The sequence below is a fragment of the Mustela erminea genome, chromosome 1 (assembly GCF_009829155.1).
Source record: "Mustela erminea isolate mMusErm1 chromosome 1, mMusErm1.Pri, whole genome shotgun sequence".
In the NCBI taxonomy this organism is placed as follows: domain Eukaryota; kingdom Metazoa; phylum Chordata; class Mammalia; order Carnivora; family Mustelidae; genus Mustela; species Mustela erminea.
The window spans coordinates 100,126,309-100,147,399 of NC_045614.1; the positions used below are offsets into that span (position 1 = coordinate 100,126,309).

The 21,091-nt window shown below is 53.5% G+C and overlaps 1 protein-coding gene across 4 annotated transcripts in view; it reads right to left on the reverse strand.

Annotated features, from left to right (window-relative positions):
• Positions 1-21,091, reverse strand: part of MYLK (myosin light chain kinase) — a 179,420-nt gene that overhangs the window by 72,835 nt on the left and 85,494 nt on the right. For 3 of the 4 annotated variants that reach the window (XM_032335320.1, XM_032335309.1, XM_032335301.1), the window contains 6 exons: positions 18,530-18,667; positions 16,569-16,766; positions 15,343-15,592; positions 9,718-9,789; positions 8,107-9,272; positions 832-948 (listed from right to left, as the gene is read on the reverse strand). In XM_032335320.1, the coding sequence (XP_032191211.1) occupies positions 832-948; positions 8,107-9,272; positions 9,718-9,789; positions 15,343-15,592; positions 16,569-16,766; positions 18,530-18,667 (1,941 nt within the window). Of the gene's footprint in view, positions 1-375; positions 476-831; positions 949-8,106; positions 9,273-9,717; positions 9,790-15,342; positions 15,593-16,568; positions 16,767-18,529; positions 18,668-21,091 lie in introns of those variants that run through there. The other variant, XM_032335325.1, reaches the window with a different exon arrangement.

Below are 21,091 nucleotides of genomic sequence, written 5' to 3' on the forward strand. Positions count from 1 at the left end.
GATAATAAGGAAGGGATCAGAAGGCCCAAGATGGGGTTCTGGCCCTGGCTTGGCCTCGGCTGGACCAGGGAACTTGGAGCAGGATGCTTTCCTTCTCCACGGCCTTGGTCCCCCCTTTAAAATGAGGGCTGTAGCCTCGATCATCCCAAGGCTGGTTCCGCTTCCGAAGCTCAACTGCTTAACTCCAGACCCAGTAGAGAAAGAGTCACCAACATAGTCTGGCCTCAGCCTTTCCTCACTCAGAAACTCCATTCAGACCTGGGAGCCCTTGACCCCCACATGTCTCCTCCTCTCCCTCTGCTGAATTACGGTGACTTTTTCTCCTCACAGAGGTGGGCCTGCCCCCTCTACCCCAGAGACGCGGCCTCAACTCACCTCCTCGAGGAAGTGTCCCCACATGGACCTCCCGTCACTCCGTCCTCACCGTAGGGCTGACCTGCCAGCACGGACACTGGCTTGTTGCCGCTTGTGAAATACTATGTCATTTTCCTGTGGGTGTGTCTTTTTCTCCTCCTGCCCTGTGCCTGGCTTCCTTGCTCAGCAAGGCTCTACGTGTGGGGGTCAGGACTGGGGACGGGGTAGGGGGGACAAAGAGGAGAGTAGCCCCTCCTGTCGGCCAAGGGCAGGCTGCAAGTTCACACAGGGCCATCAAGTGGTGCTCCCCATTCTCCTTTCTGTCTCACTGTTTGCAAATGATGGCTTGACCCCACAAAGCGAATGCCTACGGGAGGGATTGCAGTCTTGGAGGCAGTTCTGTCAAGGCATGGCTGTCAAGGGAAGAGCTGAGGAGTGGGACTCTGTGTGTGGCAGTGAGGGGTGGGCATGACCTACCGTCCACGGTGACTTGGCAGGAGCACTCAGCCTGGCCGGCGCCATTCTTGGCTATGCACTTGTATAAACCTCTGTCCTCGGGCAGTGCCTTCTCGATGGAGACAGAGCACAGTGAGCCTAGGAAGGAAGAGGGAGAATGGTTGATGGGAGCAGGTACAAGCCCGATATGGCACCTGGAATGTGGCAGGGGAGGGCTATTCACATGGACAACCTCTGGAAGTCCAGAAGTCTGGGGTCCTGTGGGAACAAACCCTCTTTCCCTCCCAAAGGTAGGGTACCTTTTGCTGATAACCCAGGTCCAATATATTCCTTCCCGGGACCTTCTTTCTGCCTCCCAGAGAACTCTCTTAGGGAGACATCATGGAAAGGTGCCGAAGAAGACGGTGGGATCGTGTCTGCCTTGGGAGAGCCTCCCACACAGTGGAAGGAGCAGATGGACCACGAGCCTCAGACTGCGATGCCACCAAGAGAGACGAGCGGTCCCAGGCACACGTTTACGGACCTGTGTCAGGCAGAGTGGCAGGCGCAAAGGCGACACCCAGTTACAGTAATTATTCTGGGAATGCATCTTAGAGACAGGAGTTCTGAACAAAGAGGCGGGTGAGGGAAGGTAGGAGTCCCTGTCCAGCAGGGGCACTGACCTGGGGTGGGGGCGGTCTGCTGGGAGGAGAGGGTATCTATAGCCTGGCGTCCTGGGGCTGGCTTCTCAGGAATGGTATGTGAGTTGAGAAGCATGGCCAACCAGGGGCACTGGTCTGAGAGAGGGGCACTCTAGGGTGGCCTCCCTTTAGGACACCGTCTTTTGGTTGCCTCAGAGAGTGGTAGCGAAGCCTTTCTTCCCTCACGGGTCTCCCCACGCCCAGCACACTTGTCTTCTGTCCTGGTTGGGGGAAGGACGAGTCAGGCTGGGCAGGCACAGGAAGCGGGGTTCTGGCTACTTCTGTGGGATACCCCCTGGGGGGATTTCCCTCAGGGTGCAGGAAAGTCCAGCTGAGGGCCAGGACCGCTGGGCCAGGCAAGAGGGCAGTGGCACCCTAGCTCCTGCCTTCAGACACACAAACAAGCCAACAGCATGGCTCTCTGCCCAAAGCTGCCCCTGTTGTCAGGGCAGCAGTCATCACACAAGGAAGAGGACAGAGCCAGGGCTGCTGCAGCCTGCTGCCTGGAGCTACTGGCTTCGGCCACCTCACTTCCTCCATCTCCTACTCCCCCAGCCAGTGGCTTGGCACAAACTCTAGGCCTTGGGTGGGCTGAGCAGTGTGAATCCCAGGTGTGTATGCGGGGCAGCATGGCCAGAAGGGAGGCCAAAAGGCACGGATCTCAAAAAGTACCCTCACCCCCATTAGGCAGATCCCCAGACTTGACCAACAGATACAAGGATACTCAGAGAACCTCACTAAGGCCAGAAGGGACAGCAGAGGCATACTAATTCCCTTTGCTTCTTGGCACCTGGGTAGTATCCTCAACAGGGAAATGTCGTGCTAACCACCACCTCCCTCCTACTTACACAGAGCCCATTTCTCAGGAAAGGCCTCCCTACATTCTCCCACCCAGGGGGACATCGAGTCGCCATCTCTGCTCACTGCCCTTAGGAGACAGACTTTGCCGACGCTGAACCAGAAAGGACTCAGGCTGGATTTTTAGGAAATCCATCATGGGAGTGAGACTGTAAAGTACAGGAATCTGGGTTGGAGGGAACGGTCCTCTCTAGAGAGAGGCTTCTACTCATCTGGGAGGACAGGAAGATGCTAAGATGACCTCTGGTCCCCGAATTTGAGGCTTAGAGGAAACGTACCCCCTTTTGTCACCGCCCTTCAGTCTGAGGCTAAGGCTCTGTGAGCAGACACTTCACTCCTGGTGAATATTCCGCTTGAATCCCTGCCGGACCTTCAGTTTCAGCACCGACGCCCCCCCCCCCCCCCCGCAGACCCGCCCTAGCCCCGGGTTCAGCCATAAGCCCAAATGGCACCAACTGCTGAGACAGTGGTGAGCCTGCCAGAAGTCGGGCATTTAGACCACAGCTCTCAGCCCCTCAGCCAGGAACGCAGCAGAGCAGGGAGCTCTTCCCTCTGCCCAAAGCCGGGACCCCTGGCCACATGCGTGGGCTGGGGGAGGGGCCCCCAGGCAGGCTAGCCCAGATTGAAAAATCTGGTATTTCCTGTGGGACAGCTTATTCCTGACCTCCAGGAAAAAAACCCTTTCCCAGAGTTGGTTTTTTTTTTCTTTTTCTTTTTAGAGAAGCCTCAGCCTGGCGGGGAATTTTGAGAGGGAGGTGAGGGGGATGGGAGCAGGCAGCACAGAATCAGAGATCCAATAAATGCCTCAGCTTGAACCGTCCCTGAGAGAGCCTCTTGGGGGCATAGGGTCTGAAGATCTCCCATCTTGCTCCAAGTGTGTGGGAAGAGGGGTGTGTGGGAGGGGGCAGGGGGTGAAGGTGGCTCAAAGTCCTGAAGGCTATGCTCTGAGGAGGCTCTCAGTGAGCAGTGCCTCCCTAACCTGGTCCCCTAGGAGGTCTGGACAGCACAACTCAGCTCCAGGTCACCTCCTCAGGGATGGTGCCTTCCCTGTCACCCATAAGCATCCCCAGCCACAGACGGCCCTCTTCTGTGCCCTGAGTTTCCCTTTATCCAAACATGTGTCCCAAGGCCATTGCTGAAATGCATGTCTGTCTCCCCCACTAGTTCTCAGAGGGCAGTGACTGTGTCTATTATGAATGTTCTTCCTGAGCCTGGAATGCAGTCACAGTAAAAAAAAAAAGAAAGAAAGAAAAAAGAAAAAAAAAAATCTGCCATTCTGAGAACAACCAGGGCACATTTTTTATAGCAGGTGATCTGGGAGGATCTATGCAAGAGAAAGGAACATTTAGTCACATATAACCTACCACTGAAAAAGACCATATAGGATTTTTTTTTTTCTTTTGAGAGAGAGAGCGAGCGCGCGAGGACAAGCTAGGGAGAGGAACAGAGGGAGAGGGAGAAGCAGACTCCCCAATGAGCAGGGAGCTTAATCCCAGGACCCTGAGATCATGACCTGAGCCAAAGGTTTAACCAGCTGAGCCCCCCCAGGAGCCCTGACCATAGAGTTTCGGAAAGGAAACAATTCCGACCTCAGAGTTCTTCAAACGGATTATGCATACACAATACTCCCCTGCACACAGTAGGGGTTGCATAAATCCTAGTGTTCTACAGAATGAACTTCCATAGATTTTTAAAAAGTCTTTGCCAGATCCCACACCAAAGGTGATTAAAAATGAATCATCTGTTGACAACAGCAACAAAAGTGAATTCTCATTAGAGTGGGAGCGATGTTTGCCAGCAAGAGAAGCCTGGCCTGGGGACAGGAAATAGGGCATAAAGATGAAACTGCTTCTCAGGAGCAGCACAGAGTTCCCCTTGGCTCACTGGCCATCCCTCCCACTCTTCAGTCAAGGCCAAGGCCAAAGCCTGAGGAGCTCAGGTGCAGTCCCCATGCAGGCCCAGAGGGCAGGCCCAGCTACTGTAAGTGGACACCCTCTACCCTGCAGATCTGGGAATGCAGAGAGGGGAAGGGTATCTCCACGTGCCCCCCTCCCCGCCCCCGCAAATTAACAGTCCACTCCAGCGGACTCCTGTCACACCTCTTCTGCTCTCCTTGATGCTAAATGGGGTGGACATGACCATGTTTTGGGGAACCTGCAGGCTATGAGCCCTATCCAAGCTACAGGGCTCCGAGAAGCCTCGTGAACCTGTAAACAGCGTCCACTAGCAGGAGATATGTGGCTGTACATGCCCATGGGTGGGGGAGGGGAGCGCAGGAGTCTCTTATGGCCAAAGGCTAGTGACAACAGTCTGGCAAGGAGAGCGGAAGAAGTCAGGTTTGTTCTTAGACGAGCTGACAGCACAGGGCAGTGCACTGAAGCAAGAAGGATTCCCAGCTGAGGGGTGGGGGTTGGTGGAGAGGGTGCTGAGGGCAGTGTGAGAACGGAGAGACCCCTTAGCTATCCCCTCCACCTTCCCCTCCAGACCACCTCAAACCACCAGCTGACTGCCATGGATACCCCTAGAAGCATGACCCCAGTCATCCAGACCCTGGCACACGGGTCCTCCGCTCCTTCCTCTTCTTTATCCGCCCCCTGCTCCCAAGCTAGGCAACAGGTGCTCCTAACTCTGTCCTTGCTTCTTGAACTGGTTGTTTCCTATCTGTGCCATGGCTACCTTCTTAGTCCAGTCCCCTTTACTCCTCCACCTCTTCAATAGGCTCTTTACTTGTCTTTGGGCACAATCAAAACCCCTAAGCCCCCAGCTTTATGTGCACTGCTCCTCATTCCAAGCTTTTACGTGGCTGCCTAGTGCCTCCAGAATCGAGTTTCTTAGCACGACCTAGGAGACTGTGGGCCCTGCCTTCCTCTCCAGCCCTCCCGTGCTGTGAGCACGCCCACCTCTGCTGCTGCTGGAGCTCCTGCCTGGGAAGCCCATAGGTCTCCTGGAGCCCCAGCCCGGCTCACTCAGCACCAGCCTTTCCTGCGGCCCCAGCACTCAGCTCCCTCTTCTCCTACGCCTCCCAGCTCACCTTCGGCCACTTGGCTGGAATAGGTTTATCACTGGGGGTGTGTGTCCCCTCTTTCCAGATCTGTGGAGAGCACATCTACTCACACCTCTCCGCGTGCCTGGCTTCTGGCGGGGGCCTGCGGAAGAGGTCACGGATAAGGCTTCCAGATGGGCTTTCTCCCTGGGGTCCGGGTCTAACCCAGGCTCTGGAAGACTTGGAGGGTGAGCCTCCGGAGAAGGGACGGACAGAAAACAGGGCTGGTATTTTCAGACGAGGTACTCTCCCTACTGTGGCAAGGTGGACCGGTCCCTGTCAAGGCCTGCGTCCTCCACTACAGTGAAAATACCAGAAACTAGGCAGGCCCAGAGGGCCCCACCAGTCTCCCAGCCTCTTCACAACTACTGGCAGGGTTGAGGAGTTGACAGACGTGAGTAGTTTCCCTGGCTGGACAACGCTGCCGGTGAGCGGGTCCTGAAAGCTCTCTCAGCCGCACTGGTGTGCGGACATCTGACAAGAAGGGGCTAAGAGGTAATAGAGCTTAGTGGTCTGGACGTCAGAACTCAACTGCCTACGTTCAGGCCCCAGCTCTGTGACACCTAGCTGAGCAGCCTTGGGCAAGACAGTGCACTTCTCTGTGAAACGGGCTGTCAGAGCCTCAGACAGAGTCTGGCGCACAGTGTTCAATTCATGCAAGCTAGTCTTGGTTTTCAAAGGAGAATTACAAATATTTAGAGTATGTTTTAGGAACTGAATTCGGGGCTGTCTCTCTGCTCCTAGTCCTTCCCATATCCTCTCCTTGTGCTGGCCTTCTTTCAATCATGTCTTCTTCCTCTGATTTGGACCTAAACTGCCCCTTTGAGCTGGTTTCTGTGGGAGGCGATACTGGAATAGCCCTTGAATGCTCAGTGACAGCAGATGCCACAGACTCAAGGCCATGGCTCAGGCGTGTGTTTGAGACCAGGGCTGAGGTCTGCTCCCGTTGCTCTGCTGAGGGGATGGTTTATAAGCAGCTACGAGTGCTTCTACAGGCCCTGAGACACAGGTCTCACGGCAGCTGCGTGGCTCAGGGCACTGTCCTCAGCTGTCCCAACGTCAGTTTCCCTCAAGAGGGTGTAAGCACAGTTCTCCCCCCCACTGTGCATATGTCCCAGGGACGGGCACCTGCCCACCATTCATCCTACCTGGAGAGTACCACGGGGTAACCTGGGAGACGCTCCCAGTCAAAGTCTCAGACTGGTTCTACCAAAGGCTTTCCAACTGGGAGGAGCCCACAGGAGTGACAGGGAAGGTGTGCCATCCAAGGGCCCAGACAGCTCACCCCACTGTAGCAATCCCCCATGCCCACCTATGTGTGGACCACAGGGAGGCTAAGCTAACAGAGGCAGGGAGGAGCATGGTATGCCTTCTGGAGGACCCTACCAATCTGGAGATATAGCCACAAGAGAAAAGTTCTCCTATAAGCACAATAGCAGAAAAGAAAGTATCTTCTCTCTCCTGGTCAATTTCCCCTGAATCTTCTAGCGCTTAGATTCAAATGCTCAGCTCTTCCTGATTTGCTGTCTGAGTTGCAGAATGAAGACAGAAATTTCATCGTGGGCTGAGAGGGACAGTGCTCTCTTCAAATGCTTCCTTTGGGTTTCAGGAGGAAGGAAGGAAGCCTGATGAAGGAGGGGCGGTGGGGGGTGCAGTCAGCAGACAGAAAGGGGAGCAGCATGGTGTGGGGAGTTTCTGACAGCTCCGCTGATCCCGATTGCACAGGACCTGTCCACTTGGGCCTCTTCTTGCCTGCCGCCCTCCACCCCTTAAAGGTAAAATGCCACCTCCTGGGGAACTTTGTACCCTGCCCTGTCCAGAGCCACCAGTATCAGCCCCTAGCTCAGGCCAGGCTCTGTTCCAGCACTGGCCACAAGAGTGGTGTATGGGAAGTCTGCCGGACAGGGAGCTCCCATACAGGCTTGGGATGCTTGGTTGAAACATTTCAAACCAAATTGAAGGTCCAGGGAAAATGCCCCTCTTACCCCCATCTCTTCTCTAGGTATAAACTGGCCCATCTGACAACTCCAGACCCCAAAAGGCCCCAGATGTCAGCATTTAGTGGCCCCCCCTTCTCCCCACAACCCAAGAATGTGAAATACCAGCAAACAAAAGTCTCATCCAAATTAGGAAGCGAGTGGCTCTGTCTGCCCAGGAGAGTGTGCCGTAGGGGCTGTTTGGGGTTTTGGCTTTCCCCCACAGATCCTTTCAAACCCACAATGTTATCAAGACTTAAATTGTTGTTGACCCCAAATCACAATCCTGTGCCAACCTGTCACTGTACACCCTCCCCAAACTTAAAATCCCACTGCGAAAGCAGCTCTCAGCTCTGAGCCCTGGGAGGGCTCTGGCCCTCCAGTCCCCTGTGCCTGCAAACAGAACCCCCTCCATGTCAGAGCCGTGGAGCTCTAGCTCAGGCCTAGGGCTTCTCTGAGGAGCCACAGCTGGGGCTGCCATGAAGCATCTCACCGGACAGATGCCAAGGCCCAGGCATGTGCCATAGGACCAGACACCCACCTCTCACTGCCCAGTGATGGAGTGTGTGCCCGAGGGCCCGGAGCAGGGCACCTCTCCTGTCAGGGAAGGGGGCACAGAGGCTGGCATTCCAGCCCAGACTCTGGGCTGTGAGCAGAAGTCCACAAGCCCAAAGCTCCAGGAGCCTGCAGTGGACCTGGTACAGAGCCCACTTCTCCCCAGCCCTCTCGCCCTTGTTACCTTCTTGGGAGAGGATGATGAACTTGGTGGTCTTGAGTGTCTTTCCATTCAGTGTCCAGGTGATGGTGGCTGGGGGGTCAGAGGACACCTGACACTGGAGTAGCAGCTTCTCGCCTTCTGTCACATGGACATCTTGTAGCTTCTCCTTGAAGGTTGGGGATGTCCCTTGGTTCTCTGACCTGTTTTCATTATCTGTGGCTCCTGCTTGCCCCCTCCTACAGTTCACATCATTCTTAACCTCCTTCTTGAGTTCTTCCTTCCCAGCTGGTTTTGGGGTCTCAGCAGGCTTGGCGTTGCCCATGGGTTTTGGGGTCTCAGCAGGCTTGGCATTGCCTATGGGTTTCGGGGTCTCAGCAGGCTTGGCGTTGCCCATGGGTTTTGGAGTCTCAGCAGGCTTGGCGTTGCCCATGGGTTTTGGGGTCTCAGCAGGCTTGGCGTTGCCCATGGGTTTTGGGGTCTCAGCAGGCTTGGCATTGCCCACGGGTTTCGTGGGCTCGGCAGGTTTGGCATTGCCCACAGGTTTTAGGGTTTCAGCAGGCTTGGCATTGCCCAAGGGTTTCAGGGACCCTAAAGGCTGGGCATTGCTCACAGCCTTGGGACTTTCTGCTGCCTTGGCATTCAAGGCCTCAGCGTTGTTGCTACCGTTCTCTGCTGGTAATTTCTTCTTGCTGCCTAACACCGAGCGGAAATCTGGGGTGGCAGGTTTGGGAAGTGGCGCCTTCTCAGGCACCGGGGTCTTAGGAGTCCCCTTTTTGGCTAGGACCGAGCGGAAGTCGACCTGCTGAGGGCTGTGCACCTTTCTCTCTTCCTCTGACACCGTCTTCGGCTTCACCTGCCGCTGCAGGTTGGCGCGGAAATCCATCTGCTCAGCTGGGATCTCCTTGAGGTCTTCTTCTGACACGGTCTTGGTACTCACCTTCTTCCCCAGGAGGTCACGGAAGTCCAGCTGTTCCACCTCCTGCTGGCGGATGGCCTCCTCCGTGTGCTGCCGAGTCTCCACGCGCCTCTTTAGCACCCCCCGAACGTCCTCGCCGTCTTCCTCCTCCGGCCAACCCTGCCCTCTCGCAGGCCAGCCGGGCCTCAGGGTCCCATAGCAGTCACGGCCACCACCATCAGCACCAGCTCCCTGGCTGCAGAGGCCCTCACAGCTGGCAGGCTCCCTCCCCCTGCAACCAGTGAAGGGAGAAAGGAAAGTAGCAAGAGGAAAAGGGGCCGGGTAAGAAAGAACGTCAGGGGAGAGCAAATCCCTGAGGGAGGGAGGGTAGAGGGGAGGGGGAAGGGGAGGTTGGGGCTGACCAGGCTGTGTTTATAGAAGGGAACATTGGTGAGAGGCTCTTGCTTGCTTACTTGGTTTGTTACATCGGTAATGACTTCAGTAGCCTTATAAGGGTGTGTGCAAAAAAAAATAAAATAAAATAATAATTCACCCCCCTCTCCTCCCCTGCTCTCCCTCCCTCATTCCCTTTCCAATCTCTCCCTCTTGGCTCAGCAGCCTCTGCTGGAGGATACAAATAATCTGGGGCTGCTGGGCTGGGCCTGCAGGGCCCAAGAGGAAAGTGGAGGGGGTAGATGGCCTGGGGGCCTGGCCGGGCACCTCCTGGGGGCACTCACCGCAGGGGGGCTCTGGTGGGGTTGCTCTGTAACATCAGTGACACCTGGCAACTGCATTCGCCAACCCGGTTCCTGAAGGATTTGAGAGATGGATACATATCAAGAGGCTCTGGGGCCAAGGGCCTACTCAGCCCAGGGCTTCGAGGAGGGTGGGGCAGGCAGGAACTCGGCCAGAGGCTGGCCAGTTTACTCCAGGAAAGAGGGGGCCATGGGCTTAGCTGTGACCCCAAATACCCACACAAGACCTCGATCTAGGGCAGGCCCTGTCCCGCTTTGGTCACCCTCCTCCCCACCCCAGCTCTTGTATAAAAAGGGGAAAAAAAGCCTTCTGGACAACAGCTTAGACGGACATGCAGAAGTAGGAATACTTTTCTCTAAGTATATTACAAAAATAATCCAATCACTCAATTTAAATACAATCACTCAACACTGAAGTCTACACCTGCCAGGGTGTGATGGGGCTGCTGGTCTAGTCCCTGCAGCTCTGTGTGGTGACCTGAGTCTGACTCCACGCTCCCTCAGTACAGAGGTGGTTCTGTCCTCTCTGCACAGGGTCTCCCCCGCCAAATGGTCCTTCCCCTGCTCAAGAAGTGAAAACACTCTTCCATCCCTCCCCATCAGCTAAAAACCAAACAGGTGTCTTCCTGCAGGAGTGACCCTTTCTCTCCTTCCTTTAGATGGGGAGGGCTCTGGAGTCTTCAACCCACTGTTAAAAGTTAGTGTCCCTGTGGTGTGTGGCTAACTGAAGCTCCTCTGCCCCTGCTCAGGGAGTACTACGGCCTGCTTGCGCCACCGGGACTTAGAGCCCTCCCACCCTGCATGGCTGCCATCTGCTGGCGGTTCTGAGCTCTGACCAGCCAAGGTTGTCCAGGCAGGGGGAAAGTCGGGGGTGGGGTGGGTAGGACCGAGAGCCAGAGGCGACTCTTCATGGTGAGAACCTCCCATTAGAGACAGGGCCCTCCACCTTTCGTTTTTGTGCCTACAATGCACCAGTGAGGTATGGAGCACCATTCTGTCCATTTGAAAGGTTCAGGAAGGAGACTCGGGAGTTTCTTTGAGGCTGTGCTGGGCATCGCAGGCTCTCCTACTCATTCCCCACTGTATAACCATCTTACTGGCACTGCGGGGCCCAGCACGTGCCTCAGATCCTACCACAGACGAGCCAAGTTCTGCAACAGGTGCCTTACATAATCTGTCTCATTGCATCTCATGACATCTCTGGGAAGCCAGCACTGGTTTTATAAGGAAAACAAGGCTTCTAAAGGTTAAGTCATTGGCCTCAGTTCACAAAGCCAACCAGCAGGAAAAGGGATGGACACCCAGGTCTCCCTGAATCCCGGAGCTGTAACCTTCCCCCCTCCGCCCTGCAGGGCTCATCAGTACCAGTCTCCTGTGGGGTGTGTAATGTGCGTGCATGTGTGCGTGCGTGCGTGCGTGCACATGCGCATGCCTCTGTGTGGACGCGGCCATCAACAGCACACATGGATGCGTGCAGATACGGGGCCTTACCTGCTCGCCAACTGCACCTGCAGGGATGCATCTGGAAACATGTGCACAGGCTCTGTCATCCCTCCACGGATGGCCCCCCAAGCATGTGTTTACACAGCCCTGGCTGATATACGTGGCTCTCTACCTTGCCTGGCCTCCCTCCCTGTGGAGGGCGAGGTCTAGATCACCCACTGCCACACCATAGCACAGCAGACGACTTGCAGGAGATCTGGGATGGGGGGGCTGCCGCTCATTCCCAAGCAGGGAGACCCATTTGAAATAAGGAGAGGTTGATCTGTGCTGTCCTCCAACCCTCCTCTCATCCATTGGGGTCCCCTCCTGGCCACCTTTGTCAAAGCTCAGGCTCTCAGGGGCATCGATTCAAAGTTCAGGGAGCCTCAAGGTCTGGACAGTTGAAAGGGGCCCTTGGCTGTTCCTTTGCTCAGCAAACAGCAGTCAGGTGCCTCCTTGGTTCCAGGCCCTGGGAAGGCTAAGAGGCCCTCAGGACATCCTGAGCACCTGGCACAGAAGGCTCACAGGGCTTTGGGTCAACTTGTAGAATAAACACAGGAGGTCATTTGTGGGTGAGGCCCAGCTCCCTGGCACCCCACTTCTGCCAGGCCACTGGCCAGTATGAGGCCATTCATTCCCTGCTTTTCTTTCAAACACAGGGTGTGGGACCCACGACTGGTGAGAAGCAGAAGGCCAAGAGGCCAACGGCCGCGTTTTCCCCGCTTGTGCTCTCCAACGTTGCCCCAGCTGAGTTTCCTCCTGCCACAGGTACGACGCAGCCGGATGCAAAAATCAGGAGCAGACGCCAACCAGAAGGCCACGCTTTACCCCAGCCAAACCTACCAGAGGCTTTAAATGGTGGGGCAGCCTGTCCCCTGAGCTGGAGTGAGCTCTAGCTCCCCATGGGGAAGCAGGAGAGGGCTTCTGTTGCTGTCCACCGCCCGCCCTTAAGGAGGGAGCACAGGTGGCTTGCTGTTTGACCCATCTCCAGGCCTAAGCCTTTGGCACCTGGGGAAGTCTGAGAGGCAGACAGAGATGAAGAACTTGGGATACCATGGCTGGCCCACTAAGGTAGGGTCACCATTTCTGCAGCCATAAACTTAAATCTCTGTTGGACAAATCATGGGTTCAAACAAGGTCTACCCAGGTCAGAAAGGCCTTTGACCTGGGACCTATATACCAGATAATCTAGCCAGCCAAACAGCCTCTTGAGACCATCTTTGGGATCTGTATCAACATATTCAGTTACCAAGTAAGGCCCAGGGCTGAGGATGAGGCCCCATGCCCAGCCCAGGTGCTGCCAAAGAGAATATATGGGGCCAAGACCCCAGAGGCTGCACCTTTTACAAAGTAACGAAACCCTTTCTACTCCTGCCTCCCAAATCCTGAATGAGAAGCCCACTCTTTTGTTACAAAGCCTTGGACCCTGTCCCACTCTGAATCACCCTCCCCTGGAATGGGTTTTACATGTAAAATTAAAGAACTAATTTCCTGGCAAGTCTCAATCTTTAAAATATTTCAGCTGGAATTTGGAACTGACTTTTTGACATTTCCTCTTTTAGTTCAGGAGACAAGCGTTAAGGCAGGGGAGGCAGAAGCCATCCAGCCACAGCTGTAGCAGGGACAGATAGGACCCCCCCACCCCCAACCCCATTTTCCTCCCAGCTATCTGGTCTCCCTCCTTGAAAGGCATTCTGTCCTGGGTCTAGGGCTGATTTCTGTCAGGATGAGAAAAGCTGGAGGGGAATGGGCCTCCTGGAAGACCTGGCACATATTCCCCAGGAGAACTTTTCCCTGACATGCTCCTCAGCTGAGGACAGAGCCAAGGCCACGGCAACAGCAACCCCAAGGAACGAAGAGGCTGGACGTTGGGGAGAGGAGAGGGACAAGGACCGAGTGAATGGAGACTCCAGGGCAACCTCCTGGGTTCCCCAAGTTCCCATGCACTTGGGAGAAAAAAGGAAAGGGAGAGAATCTGATTAAAAGAGATGAGGGTTCCAGTCTGGGCTCTGTGACTTGCTTTTGGGCGGCCACGAGCAAATCCATGACCCTGAGACCTTGCTTCCCCCCATCATTAAACGATGAGTCGGCTAGATAACTTCTGAAGTCTCTTCCAGCTGGGACAGCGTAAGTTTTATGACTGTCCCCAGCTGGGCCCAGACAGTCTGCCTGCCGACCTCCCAGTGCAACCCTCCACTCGGGCCTGGCAGACTTCCCACAGCCCTTGCTTTGCTCTTCCCTACCCTTTCCAGCTCAGAGCTTCAACGTGCCCTCGACAGCCAAGCCTTTACTCATTTGCTGAACCTCTGCCTATTGTCCTCAAAATCCCACAAGGAGCTTCTCTCTTCTAGGATGTTTGGCTTAAGTAATGTGAATATTGTCCCGTAGCACGACTCCTTCTATGCAGACTAGCTCCAGACTCATGTGTCGCCCGTTTCTACCATTAGTACTGGCCTAGGGGAGGAAGAGTGTGTCTCTTCTCTATTCTGAAGGCAGATGTGCCTTCCTAATACTAACTGGTTTGGGTGTAAGGCAAAGGCTGCTGGTGTGTTCTGTCCTGTCCTGTAGGATGACCAGCCATCCTCAGTTGAGATTTGCCAAACCTTACCCAGCTAGGCAGAACTTCCTGGTACATCTAAAGAAATGATAAATGACAACTTTTTTTTTATAAATCCACTAAATATTTGAGTATTTTGTTATGCATCAAAAGCTAACTGATAACAAGCATAAAGTGCATACCCAGAAAGAACTCAAATGGTGGGCCACACCCTGGGTTTTGTCATGATTATGGGAACAGGGCTCAATCGTGGCAGTAGCTTTTACATGGCATGTAGCTCAGAGCCTCGAACATGATGTGCTGAGTACAGGGAAATGATTTATCCAGGGGAGCAAGCCCCTTGCAAAGAGGGTTGCACCTGAGCCAGGGCAGCTCCAGACAGATGTGTCATGGGGCACCACATCCTCTTTGCAGGGTCAAGGTCAGACGAGCACTCCTCAGTGCTTACAGCAACCCGAAGGGCTGGCGCTCTGTCTCTGTCAACCCAGGGCTGGCATGGGATTTTAAGAGTTAGAGCATTTTCAAGATAGAAGAACATTTCTGGATCACTTTCATTTAACAAACAGTGAAGGCTGACTCTGGGCAGGCACTGTTCTAGGCACTGGGAACAAAGCAGTGTATCTTCATGGAGCTTACTTTCCCATATAATCTAGAAAACCTTAAACAGGAAGCGGTTGGGGGGGAGGAATGGGCATAGTTAACCTCCCTATAGTAGTTTTAAATGTCTACAAATTCTGTGATACTCGCCTCTCCAAGAGATGGCACCTAATACGGCTTAGTGACTTACTTCTAGCAAACAGAATACACAGGAGTAATAATGTGTGACCTAAGGGGAAATCACAAAAGACACTGCAGATTGTAGCTTATTCCCTCCCAGGATCACGAGCTCTGTGGAAGCCAGTTGCCATGTCATGAAGTCATTCAAGCAGCTCTATGGAGAGGTCCACATGGCAAGGAGCTCCGGCCTCAAGCCAACAGTCCTATGAGTGAGCCATCTTAGAAGTGGACCCTCCCGCCTCAGTCAAGTGTTCAGAGACTACAGTCCCTACCAACAACTTCCCTGTAAAAATCATTCAACCCACTGAAACTGCAAGACGATAACTGTCATTTTAAGCTCTTGGTTTTGGGGTAATTTGTTACACAGCAATAGGTAACTAATACACTCCCTCAATCCTACAGCTTTCCCAATTTTAATCCATTCTTCCCTCTTTCATATTCTCCACACACCAGTTGGAGTTTCATGTTTTATGACTGTCCCCAGCTGGGCTCTATATAGACAGTCTACCTGCCAGCAGGAAGACTGTCCATATAGGGGAACAAAAGCCAGGATGGAGTAAGACAGGGGACTCTGGGGAACTGAGCTCAGGATCTCTCAGTCAACACCTTTGCGTTGAAGCAGGAGAAATGAAAGCTTGTTGGCAGCACTGGGCTTGCCCTTTTTTTCCCTTGAAGCCCAGCCCCACATTACTTTTGGGTTTCCACGGGCTTCCTAACCCCAGGTGGGAACTCTGACAGGAGGGAGGAATGTAGGGGGGTAGTGGGGAGGCAGGACGGACGCGCGGACTCACTTGAGCAGGATCTCATATTGGCCGGCATGCCAAGGTTGCACATTCTTTAGAACCAGTGTGAACACGCCCTCATTCTGTAGCACCTCGAAGTGGCCAGTGTCTTTGGAGAGGGCTTTGCCGTCTCGCAGCCAGTGCACAGTAGGGAAGGGGTCCCCAGCGATGGCACAGGAGATGAGGACACTCTGGCCCAGGGAGGCTGTCACTGAGCGAGGCCTGCTGATGAACCAGGGCTGGGTACCATCCTGAGGCTCTGGAAGTCGGCAAAGGGTTGAATTAGAGAAGAAGGCCTTTCAGCAGACAGGGTCCACTGGGTTCTCCCAGCCGGTAAGGGTCAAAGACTGCACATTACCCAAATAACAGCTGGTCCAGAGATCACTTTTATTGGATATACAGTTACAGCACATCGTTCTCATGGCAAATCTATCTTGCGTATGTTCTCTGAGGATAACGCTGACAAGACGGTATTATATATCTGAAGCCAGGGGAGATAGCCTAGCTCACCGGACTAGGGGCAATTGATCTACAATGAGACGTGCATAAATTTTTTTTTAAAGATTTTATTTACTTATTTGACAGATGGAGATTACAAGTAGGCAGAGAGGCAGATGGGGGGGGCAGACTTCCTGCTGAGCAGAGAGCCCAATGCAGGGCTTGATCCTAGGACCCTGAGATCATGACCTGAGCCGAAGGCAGAGGCTTAACCCACTGAGCCACCCAGGTGCCCCAGACGTGCATAATTTTGAGTTGACGTTTGCTTTATGTATCCTTTCCTGGTCTCTCTTCTTAAATACAGGCTCTCTAAAGGCAAGGACCCAAAGGGGCCACAGCTCACCTCAAAAGCTATCACTGTGCTAATGTAACATTGTATGATAATGATATTTCAATAAAGGGGGAAAAAAGCTCTCACTCCCTAACTGTTAAGTATATCATAAGATTTCTCTCCTAGCACTCTATGCAGCTCGTCACCAATGACCCAGAGAGGGCAAGGACTTCAGAAGGCTCCAGGACACAGCGGTGCTACTCAACTGGGGCCTGAGATGGAGCTGGGGAGCTGGCCCTGGGGGCTGGAATGGGACCAGAGGAGCACAGGGGCCGTGGGGGAAACCAAGTAAGCTCACATGGTTACCTAACCTCCAGGGTGCTTTTGGACGGCCTGGCTTGCTATGGCAGCACCACCGCTTTCCCGCCCCCACCTGCCCCCACCCCCGACAGCCCCGCAGCCTCACCTTGCACCATGAGCACCGCCTGGGTGCGGACCTCTCCGACACTGTTCCAGGCTTCACAGGTATATGTGCCTGTGTCCTCTGGGAACACTTCCTGGATACAGAGGCTGTGCTGAGTGCCTCTCTGCTCAAAGTGGAAGTCTTCTGACTCCTGGATCTCATTCCCATCGTGAAGCCAGATGACCTCAGGGGGTGGGTTCCCTGGAGGGGAGACAGGGCAGGCAGACCCAGCAGGAGGTGGGTTCCCTGGGACACGGAGCAACTTTGCCCTTAATAGTGTGACGCTGTACGAAATACAAATCTCTCTATGCCTCAGTGTCCCCATCCGCAAAACAATCTAACCCTATCTTCTTCATAGGTTTGTTGGGAGGATTGAGTAAAAGAATACAGTCCCCCAGAACAGCCCACTAGAATAGCAGAATGGAGGGATGCCTGGGTGGCTCAGTTCGTTAAATGTCCAACTTTTGATTTTTGGCTCAGGTCAGGATCTCAGGGTCGTGAGATCAAGCCCTACATCAGGCTCCATGCTAAGGGCGAGTCTGCTCCCTCGCCCTCTGCTCCACCAACATAAATAAAGAAATAAATAAAACCTTTAGCAGATCAGAAGAGCATCTGGCACAAGGAAAGTGTTCAATGCATATTCATGATAATTATTTAACAGCAGATTTGCGGAAACCAGAAAGGATGGGAAGTGAAAAAATATCAAAACTCAAGCTGCTCGGGAACACGGTACTGGCTCTCTGGGTGTGAAGTGCAAACGCTCCCTGCTCTGCCCCGCCCCACACAGCACACACACACCTCCAGGCAATGCCACTGCGACCTCGTTGTCCCATCTCTGTCAATTGTCACCAGGAGGAAAAGTCACTTAGCATCTCATTTTGCCACCATACAAAGGTTGCGTCTGAGGGCGGTCATGGGCGACGGCTCACCCAAGTTTGCAAACACAGCTCAAAGTGGAGAGTGTTTTCAGGTTTTATCTGTCTGCTCTCCTGGGTAGATTCTAGCAGTTTGGGGTGGGGAACATAAAACAATGGCCACCGGAGAGAGCTGCCCCTGCGGTAGCATTGCACTCCGCTTCCTGAGGAGTATGGAGGCTGTGTGGTGTCGGGCTCTCTCTCGAGCACAGAAAGAGTGGGGTCACCTCTGATGGGGTAGCCAGCATGGATAGGGAGCCCAGGAGCAGAGCGCCTCTGCTTTCTGTCAGTTTGAGGAGTATGGACAGGGGAGGCAGCCAGGCCTCAGCCTGGGACTGTCATGGGGGTGCCTCAGGCCTGCAGGTGTGTGCGGGGGTGCATGCGGATCCTGAAAGGGGGAGCCCATTGGTTTCCCCACTGCTCATCTTTATTATTTCTGCAGATCAGGATGAACTAAAGCCCAGGAGAGCAGCCTCCAGACTGATCAGTAGTCAGCAATGAATAGGACACTCTGGATATGCTTAGGCACAAGCTGGTTTAGTAAGTCTGTGCCAGCAGAGTCCCCAGGCTTCTCTTGCTGGCTTCTAGCGGGAACTGAGACAGCTCACACTGAGCTGCTGGTCAACATGCTCTTGTCACCTGGTGGTTTTAGAAGGACCTCTTCTCTATCTTCTCACTTTAAACTTGAGCAGAGCAATAGGGTATCTTCTAAGATCTGGGAAGTTCTTACATCAGCTGGTTTTGGGCCAGTGTTCAAAATCTTCCAGCTAAGGTGACCCCATTATGTTTCCCCACTAATCACCACCCCGCTAGCTGTGGTCATCTTCTTCCTCTGGACCACGTTGAATTAACCTTGAATCCGGAAAATCCTGCCCAGAGGAAGCAAAAAAGAGGGGCCAGCAGGCTCCACTTCTTTGGGTCCACTGAGAGTCCTGTGCTGCTGACTTTCTGGTGGGGGGATGATCTGAGCAGAATGTGGGATAGCAATGTGTATACGGCAACCATGCCCGTTTTCACATCAACCCCAAGGAGAGAGATGCAAAGACAGACCTGACACCTGGACTGTCATGGTGACGTGGCTTCCATCCATGACTTTGAGGTCGGAGAGGCCCTGCAGGAATACCGGTGCGACAGGCTTGCTGGGAGCTGCGGGCAGGAGGGACCCGCTCTTCCTGTCACTCTTCTTTTCTGTGCAGCAGACAACAGAGTGGGGGGTGAACAGTCATTTATTCATTCGACAAACACGGACCTGATGACTGCCGGGCAATCAACTATGTCGAGGCTCGGGCTTCCACCAGAGAAGGAAGGTGCTAACAGGTGGGACACGTGGAGAGGGGCTGGAGGTCATAGGAAGGCAGTGAGCCCCTTTCTCTGCTTGGTGTGCCGGTGCCCGTGCCTGGGAACAGGGAGAGGAGGGGCTTCTGCAGGGCCAAGCCTAGCCAAGGCTCTGCTTCCTCCGGAGAGTTTCAAAACCTGCCACCTTAGGAGATTTTTTTTTTAAACTTCACTCACCTTTTTTAATACATGCTACCCTCCCATGGCACCAAATTTTAAAAGTACTAGAGAGCGTGTGTAGTCTCCCTTCCACCCACCCCTGACCTGTGACCATCAGGCTCCTCCCCCCAGAGGCAACCTATTTTCAGTTTCTGGTTCATCTTGCCAGAGATGGCCTACAGATATAATACACACAAGCAAATAGGCATACTCTCCCATTTTCTTCTCTTATAGAAACAATAGTGCACTCTATGCACTGATGGTCATCTTATTTTTTCATTTACCTGCGTACCTTGTTGCCTCTCATAAACCAGAGCGAAGAGCGAAGAGCTTCCTTGTCATTTCCTATGGCCGTGTGAGACTACACACCCTCCCATAAGATTTTAGGTCCCTCAAGAAAGCCAAAAGATACCACACTCACGAGAGGGACTCAAATTAAAAAGACTGGCCACCCCCAGCCCTGGTGTGGCTGAGGATGTGGAGCGCCAGGACCTCTCCCACGCTGCCCTCCCACGCACGGGACACACCCTTCTCAAATCAGCATGGCACTTTCTTAAAAAGTTAAACATGCATTTACCATATGATCCAATCCTTCTACCCCTGGGTATTTGCACAGAAGAAATGAAAGCGTGTATCCATACAAAGACTTGTACACAAACATTCATAGCAGCCTTATTTCTGACGGCCCCAAACTGGAAACAACTTGAGTGGCCATTGACAAGTGAGTGAGGTGATTGAGCCATATTTATGCAGTGGGATAGGACTCGGCAATAAAAAGAAACAGACTAACATGAGACACTACAACAGAGAAATCTCACAAAAATGACCCTGAACAAAAGAAGCCAAAGGAAGAGCACATACTGGATGATTCCATTTATATAAAATTCTACAAAATGCAAAACCTAGGGAGGGCAACCGGGCAAGCAGATCTGCGGTTGCCTGGGGCTTACGGGGAAGGATTGTAAAGGGGCACCAGGAAGCATTTGAGGTTGATGGAAAAGTTCATTTCTTAAAATTGGGTGAAGTTTTCATGGGTGAAGATTTCAAATTAAACACCATGAATATATGCAGTTTGTTGTACATCAACACGATCTTAGTAAAAACTGGGGAAAGAAAATCTCGGAGGGAAGGTGGAAGTAAACCAGCTAGTCTAAGACAAAAGCTAGAACAATTCTCTGGGTTCAGTGTTGACCCACTCACCTGTTTCAGTTCTCCAGGGAGGTGGGGTCACAAATAGGCTTTCTGTTGTTCTTGGAATGCCCCCCAGGCTGGGCCTGGACCTGCCTTTTGTGAGCCGGAGGGGAAGGGGCAGCAGAGTGGCTGAGCTAGCGTCACCAAGGCAGGATGGCCCTGGTGCAGGACGAGCTCGTGGCTAACCAGTCTCTGATCTTGCCCTTTGCCCTGTCACCAACGCAGGATGGCCCTGGTGCAGGACGAGCTCGTGGCTAACCAGTCTCTGATCTTGCCCTTTGCCCTGCGAGCCGAGTGGCTTTGACCTTTAATCATTCTGGAGCTTTTTTGTTTTTGTGTTTTGGCAGGAGTAGGGAGGGAGACGGCTTTCCTCTTAATCTCCTCTAACGATATCTCTAACTTAAACTCTAAGTTTTTGGGGAAAGGGACTCTGGTATTTTGGGTTCTTATTAGCAAGGGCCACATAGACCAAATTTCTGGAAAGCCAGCAGCCATGGGGATACATCTCCACTGTGCTTTATACACCTGAGAAAAATCAAACTCCACATTTGCCACGGAGTTTCTATCTTTTGGCACTAAAAAACAAAACAGGGCCCACTGCAGAGCTCTCCAGGCGCAGCCTCCGGGAGTGAGGATGGGAGATGCTGAGAAGGCTCAGGATGCTGGAGGGAACTGTCCCCAGAGGCAAGTGCATTGTGAAGGGCACGGAGACAGGGTAAACCCAGAGTCCGAGACCAGGGATGTGCACTCAGGTCCTGGTGCTGCCTCTGCCCCAGCCCCCAGCATCCCTGCCTCTGTCAGAGGGACAGCTAGACAGACTTGCCCTTGACCCGAGGCCCTGGGAGTGGGCTCGGGGAGTCCCAGAACCGGAAGTGCAGACATCTCCTTACTCTGCCTAGGCTGCAGCGGCCAGGAAAGCAGGATGCC